Genomic DNA, 10,000 nt, shown 5'->3' with positions numbered 1-10,000 from the left:
AAAAAAATATTTAACTTTACTCTAAAGTCCACCTTACTGTCTGACTACATGATTATGAATAGAATAGGAATCTATAAAAAAAACACCTTATACCATCATTAACACACTGAATCCAAGGTACACCTTTTACTGTCATGGCAACACAAATAGAGTGAGATTGAGGTCCTGTGTTTGATAAGATGAGTGGTAATGGCGCTGCGATGCACGCAGACTGCCAAGGTTTAGTTCAGTGCTGGGTTAAAGCGCGGCTGTATTGCAGCGCCAGCTTGATCGCTCTATTGGGAAACACAACCCACTTAAGTTCCCCTGAAAAAACCCTGCTTTAATCAGGAAACTAAAACACTGGTTTGTAGTTTGTGCAAAGTTTCATTTAAATGTCACCGCAGCACTATTCAAGAGCATGTAAAGAAATGCACTATTCAGGATGACCCAGAGAAGAAGATTAATCCTAATTGGATTATATTATCCAATCAGCAGCCGGTTATTATAAGTAGGTATTTGATTGAGGAGGAGGAGGAGGAGGAGGAGGAGGAGGATGGAGAGTTGGTTGGTGAGGAAAGAGATGTCACGGCGCTGGTGGTAAAAACAGAAACAGACCCCCTATCAGTGCTTACGTTAATTTGTAAAGTGGGAGGTCCCGGAGCGCAGAGGGGGGGGTGGATCCAGTGACTCAAAACGGGGGTTGGTAACGGTATACACTGCCTACGTAGCTTCTCCGACTAAAAAAACCTAAACAATGCTGTGTGTACATCCGGGCAATGTTTATTTTATTTACAGAACGTCCATGGGTGGGAAATGTAAAATAAAAGAATACATGGCAACAATCGTTTTCACAAGCAGCAATTATCTATGAGACTATTAAATTAACCAGGATCAACGGATTGTTGCGTGCGCGCCGCGGTGCACCGGCTAAGACATGCACACTGCCGTGCACCGACAGTAATGTGCACGCCGCGGTGTACGGACCCGGACCGCAAGGTGCGCGCCTCAGCTTGTATTTTGGGTTAAACAATGTTGCTTTGACGTTGTGGATTCGAAAATAATCCATTGTTTTACCGTTAATATCAATCTAAATTAATCCACTGCCAAATATGGATCTTGTTAAAACTCAGACGTGAGATTTTACTGGGGCACAGCAGATCAATACTGGTCCTCTGATGGGGAAATTGTGGTGGAACTGTTTGACCATTGAGTGAAACTGACCTGAGAGTTTCCAGTGTACAGTGTGGACTCCCCAGTCCTGCAGAGAGCAGCTTCACTCCAGAATCCTTCAGATCATTGGTACTCAGGTCCAGCTTTTTCAGACTAGAGGACTTGGAGCTGAGAACTGAGGCCAGAGCTTCACAGCATATCTTTGACAGATGACAGCCATTGAGGCTGCACACACAATAACCAGAACACGTTAGGAACTGTGATTCATTTTGCATTTGAAATTTGTTATTAGAAATGTTTTATTAGTTTACCTAAATGTCAATACACTAGATTTTTTAAATATGACTAATTTAGAATTCAGATAACTAAAGATTCAGCAAACTCCGGAAAATGTCCATAAAAATACTCAGTTCTAAGAAGAAAAAATGATTAAACTTTACTCTAAAGTCCACCTTACTGTCTGACTACATGATTATGAATAGAATAGGAATCTATAAAACAAACACCTTATACCATCATTAACACACTGAATCCAAGGTACACCTTTTACTGTCATGGCAACACAAATAGAGTGAGATTGAGGTCTTGTGTTTGATAAGATGAGTGGTAATGGCGCTGCGATGCACGCAGACTGCCAAGGTTTAGTTCAGTGCTGGGTTAAATAAGGCGTGTATTGCAGCGCCAGCTTGATCGCTCTATTGGGAAACACGACCCACTTAAGTTCCCCTGAAGACACTCTGCTTTAATCAGGAAACTAAAACACTGGTTTGTACTTTGTGCAAAGTTTCATTTAAATGTCACCGCAGCACTAGTGCTATTCAAGAGCATGTAAAGAAATGCACTATTCAGGATGACCCAGAGAAGAAGATTAATCCTAATTAGAGTATATTATCCAATCAGCTGCCGGTTATTATTTGTAGGTATTTGATTGAGGAGGAGGAGGAGGAGGAGGAGGAGGAGGAGGAGGAGGAGGAGGAGGAGGAGGAGGAGGAGGATAAAGAGTTGGTTGGTGAGGAAAGAGATGTCGCGGCGCTGGTGGTAAAAACAGAAACAGACCCCCTATCAGTGCTTATGTTAATTTTTAAAGTGGGAGGCCCCGGAGCGCAGAGGGGGGGTCGATCCAGTGACTCAAAACGGGGGTTGGTAACGGAATACACTGCCTACGTAGCTTCTCCGACTAAAAAAACCTAAACAACGCTGTGTGTACATCCGGGCAATGTTTATTTTATTTACAGAACGTCCATGGGTGGGAAATGTAAAATAAAAGAATACATGGCAACAATCGTTTTCACAAGCAGCAATTATCTATGAGACTATTAAATGAACCAGGATCAACGGATTGTTGCGTGCGCGCCGCAGTGCACCGGCTAAGACATGCACACTGCCGTGCACCGACAGTAATGTGCACGCCGCGGTGTACGGACCCGGACCGCAAGGTGCGCGCCTCAGCTTGTATTTTGGGTTAAACAATGTTGCTTTGACGTTGTGGATTAGAAAATAATCCATTGTTTTACCGTTAATATCAATCTAAATTAATCCACTGTCAAATATGGACCTTGTTAAAACTCGAACGGGAGATTTTACTGGGGCACAGCAGATCAATACTGGGGCACAGCAGATCAATACTTGTCCTCTGATGGGGAAATTGTGGTGGAACTGTTTGACCATTGAGTGAAACTGACCTGAGAGTTTCCAGTGTACAGTGTGGACTCCCCAGTCCAGCAGAGAGCAGCTTCACTCCTGAATCCTGCAGATCATTGGAACTCAGCTCCAGCTCTCTCAGACTAGAGCTGGAGCTGAGAACTGAGGCCAGAGCTTCACAGCATCCCTCTGACAGACGACAGCCATTCAGCCTAAACACACAATAAACAGAACACGTTAAAGTAACTTAGATCTTTTAATTTCAACATAATGAAGGACTTGTGTTGAAAATCTTAAATTTGAGTCGATGTCTTATTAATTTAACTAATATGTACATTAGATCTTTATGTTTATTCAATATTGGAGTTTTTTTGCAGTGTTTGAGACTCGTATAGTATATTAATTTTACTTTTTATTGAAGTATTATGTATCTTTTGTGTTGTATTGTAATACATGCTATAGTTCATCTACAGAGATGTTTTGTTTATTAGGGTTACAACCAGCGGCGGTTACAAGGGGAGGGGGCTAGCGGGGGCTTGAGCTCCCCTGAAACAGGCCAAGCCCCCCCTCCCAAAACCCCAAGTCATTTTGTTATGACTAATATTTAATTTAATTTGAAAATATGTTTTTAATAATAATGTGGCGAGAAGCACGGGAACGACCAGACAGGAGCCTATGTTATAAGAGTCTGACACTCTCGTGTCCCATTATCCACACCACCCTGAGAGAGACTTTATGTAAACACACACACACACCTGAAACACACATCCTATCGCCCTCAACCACGACTGCCTCGGTGCCGCCGACCCTCCCAGGATCAAATGCGGCACGTGGTGAAGCCGGCCATGATCGCCACAATAATATAATAATAATATATATATTTATATATATCATTAATGAAGACATCGAACTGACTTATATGTAACAAAACTGAACGATGAAATCATATTTTTCATTTGTGTAAGTGTTGATGACCGTTGCTGCTTGTTGTGTGATTTGAATGGTTGATTCGTATCAGGTTGTAGTGTGTAGTAATATTTTTTGCGTCAAAATATATCAGCCTCTGCTATAAACAATCTAGCCCCCCGTAGCTCCCGCAATCATAATTATATGGTGCCGCTACTGGTTACAACGAATAAGTAAATGCTTAAATATCATTTAGCTGGGCTATCTCTACAAAGGATTAAGTACTCTCCTCCTTTGTCTCCTCCCTCTCTCTCCTTATTCCCTCTCACTCGTGACCTCTCACCCTTCCCCCAGATGACCCGGACGTCTCTGTATCAACACATCCTAACGGTTAAACCCAAACAGTGTCCATGTAACCAAACGTAGTGAACAAGGTTAAAATGTTTTAAAATGATGGGTTACCTGTTATTAATAATAAACGTATATTTATGAATCTATCAGTATCGATACTTATTTATATATATAGCTACATATTTAAATACAGCTGTATTTAACTATTATTAAACAATATTCATTTTTTATTTCCTTATTTCTTAATTCATAATAAATAGTTTTTGAGTTTGACTTTTCAACCTTGTTACACAATATAAAGTTATGCATATTGAGATACACGTTATAAGATAACCTCGAAAGATGTTTTCTATGTCATCATAACTTTTATATTCTACTATAAGGTATATTGTGTTGTGTGTATTGTGATACATGTTTTTAGTGAACCTACAGAGATGTTTTAGAGGCTTTGACCACTGGCAGCAGCCTCAGAAGACCCTCCTGTGAAGCAAAGTATTTCTTCAGGTCAAACACGTCCAGCTCCTCTTCTGATGTCAGTAGGATGAAGGCCACAGCTGACAGTTGAGCAGGAGAGAGTTTGTGTCTGGAGAGACTTCCTGATGTCAGGTACTGTTCGATCTCCTTCACTATAGAACGGTCATTCAGCTCATTCAGACAGTGGAACAGGTTGATGCTTCTCTCTGGAGAGAGATCGTCATCTAACTTCTCCTTGATGTAAGACACTGTTTTTGTATTGGTCAGTGAGCTAGTTCCTGTCTGTCCCAGCAGACCTCGTAGGACAATCTGATTGGTCTCCAGAGAGAGGCCCATGAGGAAGCGGAGGAACAAGTCCAGTTGTCCGTTCTCACTCTGTAAGGCCTTGTCCACAGCACTCTGGTAGAGGAGGAGGAGTTTATCTTCCCCAGAGGTGGGTGGTTCTTCTGAGAGCAGATTGACATCGTCGTTGATGAAGGACAGAAAGACATAAAGGGCAGCCAGAAACTCCTGGAGGCTCAGATGGACAAAGCAGAACACCTTGTCCTGGTACAGCCCAAACTCCTCTTTAAAGATCTTGGTGAACACTCCTGAGTACACTGAGGCTTCTTTGATATCGATGTGACACTCTGCCAGGTCTGCCTCGTAGAAGATCAGGTTGCCTTTCTCCAGTTGGTTAAAAGCCAGTTTTCCCAAAGAAACAATAATCTTCCTGCTCTCAGGACCCCAGTATGGATCAATTTCAGCTCTCCCATGATACTTCCTGTCCCCCTGTATCGACTGAACCCAAAGGAAGTAGCTGTACATCTGAGTCACGGTCTTGGGCATCTCTTCTGTCTGGGATGTTTTGAAGAGGTCCTCCAGAACTGTAGCAGTGATCCAACAGAAGACTGGGATGTGACACATGATGTGGAGGCTTCGTGATTTCTTGACATGGGAGATGATTGTGTTGGCCAGCGTCTGCTCTCTGAATCTCTTCCTGAAGTACTCCTCCTTCTGTGGGTCGGTGAACCCCCTCACCTCTGTCACCATGTCAACACACTCAGCAGGGATGCGATTGGCTGCCGCAGGGCGTGTTGTTATCCAGATGCGAGCGGAGGGAAGCAGGTCGCCCCTGATGAGGTTTGTCAGCAGCACGTCCACCGAGGACGGCTCTTTGACATCAGTCCAGGTCTGGTTGTTCTGGAAGTCCAGAGGAAGTCGACACTCATCCAGACCATCCAAGATGAAGAGAACTTTGAACCGTTCATATCTGCAGATTCCTGCTTCTTTGGTCTCAATAAAGAAGTGATGAAGAAGTTCCACCAAGCTAAACTCTTTCTTTTTCAGTAAATTCAGCTCTCTGAAAGTTAAGAGAAATGTGAAGTGTATGTCGTGGTTGGCTTTGCCTTCAGCCCAGTCCAGAGTGAACTTTTGTGTTACGATGGTTTTACCAATGCCGGCCACTCCAGTTGTCATTATTGTTCTGATTGGTTGATCTCGTCCAGGTAAGGGTTTAAAGATGTCTTCACATTTGATTGGTGTTTCTTCCTTGGCTGGTTTCCTGGAAGCTGTTTCAATCAGTCTGACCTCATGTTCTTTGTTGACCTCTCCGCTGCCTCTCTCTGTGATGAAGAGCTCTGTGAAGAAGTCATTCAGACCCGTTGGATTTCCTGCTTTAGGGATTCCCTCAGACACACACTTTAACTTCTTCTTCAAATGAGACTTGATTTTACGTTGGCACTCAACAGCAGCAGATCCTACATGGGAATGAAGAGAAGACATCAGATAGTGGATGGTGACATCACTTGAAGCATGTAAATATTTCCTGAAAAATGATCAACTTCATAGTATTTACTGACTTCATTACTTGTGGTTCGAGAAGCTGGACGTGACAAGGAATGGATACATATTTTTTTCTTTTTTGTTTGTTATTTACACAGAAAAATCATTGGTCTAATGATAATAACAATGATAGTGAATCAGTTGAAATTAACTTCATATGCTGATATAACAAGATAGTGATGCATCTCTTCCACTTATTCCACTTATAGTTATTCTGCTGTTGATTTGGCATTTATTGTTTAACATTCTTTATCCTGATGGACGCACCATAACCTTTCATATCTGGATCAAACCATTTAACTTCATACCCCACAATAACACTGAATATCTGGATCAAATCATTTAACCCGATACTCCTACAATAACCCTACATATCTGGACCAAACCATTAACCTGATCGAACCACAATAACCCTATATATCTGGACCAAACCATTTAACATGAAACCCCCACAATAACCCTGCATAACGATCAAACCATTTAACCTGATACCCCCACAATAACCCTACATATCTGGATCAAACCATTTAACCTGATCGACCGACAATAACCGTTCGTATCTGGATCAAACCATTAAACCCCCAAGAAGAAATCTCCACATTGATGAATTATAAATGAAGAAATCTCTTAACAATAAATTTGATTATGTTATTTAGTCTGAACAGAACAAATAAGAGTCTCATACTACTCTTTATAAAATACATTTTCATTGTTTTCAAGATAAGAGTCTTCTGCGCTTCAAAATAATTGTCTCCTCTGTTTTCAAAATAAGAGTCTCTTACCGCCCCACAGTGTGTCGGCCAGTTCCTCCTGGTTCATCTCCATCAGGCAGAGCTTTGTGATGTCCACCACTCCCTCTATGGCGCGCCTCCTCTGCTCCTCGTTCTTAGCATCCAACTCCTCCTCCTCCTCCCTCTGACCCTCTGAGCATTGTGGGTAATCTGAGAAGAGATCCCTCCAGAGCTTCTTCAGCTCCTTGTCTAGGAAAGCGTGTGCGTTCTCCTCAGCCCTCTGGAACAGAACAAACATCAAGGAGAACTTTACTCTGAACTCACTGAGGACATCAGAAGCATCTATCCTGGATTCACGTCCCGCTGGTCTAAAGAGGGAAGCCTGGAGACGATGAGCTCCACAAGAGATGCTTTCTAATGATCATGTAGAGCTGAAGTCAGATGACTTGGTGGACATTTACACACCTTGATCAGCTCTGTTTGATGCTTCTGTACAGGCCTGGTAACCTTTGAATTCTTCTGTGGTCTGTGAGGAACACAAATACACACACACAGACACAGACACAGACACACACACACACACACACACACAGACACACACACACACAGTGTTGTTAACGATGGGGGAGGGACCGTACCGGCCTTGTGCTGAATTTTGACGGGGGGGGGGGGGCTATGATATATGGGCTATCATGACACGGCTCTTCTCAATGCCGTGGAACGCTCCGTTCACCTGCATGGGCCCTTCTATTGTCCCACTTAACGTCAATATAACTCTGCATGTGGAAGGGAAAATAGCTTTCTTTGTAATTACAATATCATGCTGCTGTATTTTCAGAGACCCCCACAGATATTTGAGTTTGCTGCTTTCATGGGAGCCAGACCTCTCTTTATGGGAGCTCAGCTCCCACTGCCTCCCACCTAACTCCAACCCTGGCTATAGGTCTTTCTACACTGCCAAGCCGGTTCGGTCGCAGCTTATTGGCACGCCCGGCGATTTCACCTTCTTATCTCAAGTTTCCTGTGTCAAACCGAGGGGGTTAAATCCCCCGTTCGTCACGGCGCGGGGTTTCTTGGTTCACTGGGGAAGGCGGGGCTGTGCACGGAGTCTCTGACCTCTTTAGAATCAATTGTATTATTGTATACTCCCGAATGTTTTCATTTTTTTATGAATGAAGACACCCGCATGCAATAATGAGTTCACGTCTGAGTGGAGACTACAAACGCGATTAACTATGGTCTGGGATGTTCGTTACTGTCTAGACAGGGTCCAATAAATAGTTAACTTCATCACAGCCTCACCGAAGCGCCTACAGTGCTTAATGCAAACAATCGCAACAAAAAACGCCTGCAGAAATTCTCCACCCGCTGGTCTCAGCATGATGCATTCCTAGTAGCCAATGTCTTCTGTCATTGATCAATATGAGGACATTTTAACCAGAGCAATGGAATCATTTGATTTTATTATACGCCTTGTGACGTGGTGTATGATCGGTACATTTCGGCTGCGCATGTATTTATGGAATTTTTAATTGCTGCAATTAATGATGTTGTTGTTGACTTCTAACATGTCTCTATCTTTGCTGTTTAAATCTAACAGTAGTCTATGAATAATATATCGGCTTAACCACTGTTTTTGGTTGCGAAATGGCTCAAGCTGGCATTCCGTGGTATTGGATGTGTTTTAATAAAACGCATCCAATACTAGGAATGTCCGCTGGTGACGCCACTGAGGCTATAGTAGGCTAACGATGCTCTTAGCGTCCTACGAGTACCCCTGGAGTCCTCGTTAGCTACGAGCGGTTTCACGACGTTAGTTACCCAACGATGCTTTCGGGAAACGATGTGAAAACTGTACGATGCTCGTACGACACACATCATTATCCACTTAGGCTAACGATGCTTTCGGTAAACTGGGCCCTATAAACATCAGTATCAGTAGAGTCTGATAACAACAAACCGGTCTGTTTTCATCGTCTGTTTGAAACTCCTACCTCTCCTCTCTGGAGGGTCGTCCATCTTCAAGGTCAGGAGGTATATCCATAGACCAGTCACTCTTCATGGAGACACAGTCTGCTCTCTGCTGCTGCTCTGGGCTTCAACACAACACACACACACACACACACACAGCTGTTACTAAGACTAAGGATAGAGTCATGATGTATCACTGCTGAGCTCTGAGATGGACAACAGTCACACACACACACACACACACACACACACACACACACACACACACACACACACACACACACACACACACCTGTAAACATCAGTATCAGTAGAGTCTGATAACAACAAACCCGTCTGTTTTCATCGTCTGTTTGAAACTCCTACCTCTCCTCTCTGGAGGGGCGTCCATCGTTAAAGGTAACAGGTCTATCCATAGACCAGTCACTCTTCATGGAGACACAGCTGGGTCCAGGGGAGTCTGCTCTCTCCTGCCTCCTTCAGAAAAACAAGAACCATCTGGAAGTTAGGATTTGTGGATGTCGTTTCATTTGATCATTTATTGCAGGGCTACTCAACTACTAACTCATGACTTTTGATTTCAATAATCTTTGTCAGCTTGTTGAAATGGAAATTTAGAAAAAGTAGAAAAAGTTATTATGGCATTTAAGCACTTACATGTTGACATAAAAACACACCAAGTACCCTTCATACTGTGCATAGAGTGTTGATTCACAATGTGTTTAGCTAACATAGAAAATAGAGCAGTCAGTTTCTACATTTCTACAGACCTGTGTTATTCTTCATGGATAATTGGTTTCAAGAAATCACTTCACCTCCAAAGATAAATTAAAACTGATTCAATAAATGGGCCGCTTGAAAGACATTGAACCTTTAAACATTAAACCTGTAAAGTCTGCTACAAGTCGTCTTAATATTAATTTCATTAATTTGATCGCTGGGTCCAGGGG

The 10,000-nt window shown here is 42.8% G+C and overlaps 2 protein-coding genes across 4 annotated transcripts in view; both read right to left on the bottom strand.

The window, feature by feature from the left end:
• Nucleotides 1-10,000, bottom strand: part of LOC132455344 (protein NLRC5-like) — a 227,474-nt gene that overhangs the window by 96,615 nt on the left and 120,859 nt on the right. For all 3 annotated transcript variants that reach the window (XM_060049154.1, XM_060049156.1, XM_060049155.1), the window contains exon 24: nucleotides 2,835-3,005. In XM_060049154.1, coding sequence (XP_059905137.1) covers nucleotides 2,835-3,005 — 171 coding nt within the window. The remainder of the gene's footprint in view (nucleotides 1-2,834; nucleotides 3,006-10,000) is intronic.
• LOC132455346 (NACHT, LRR and PYD domains-containing protein 5-like) overlaps nucleotides 1-10,000 on the bottom strand; it is a 132,662-nt gene that overhangs the window by 115,162 nt on the left and 7,500 nt on the right. The gene's annotated exons all lie outside the window — the stretch shown is intronic.

This window comes from Gadus macrocephalus, chromosome 4, assembly GCF_031168955.1.
Source record: "Gadus macrocephalus chromosome 4, ASM3116895v1".
Taxonomy (NCBI): Eukaryota; Metazoa; Chordata; class Actinopteri; order Gadiformes; family Gadidae; genus Gadus; species Gadus macrocephalus.
This window is presented reverse-complemented; position numbering and strand designations above follow the sequence as displayed.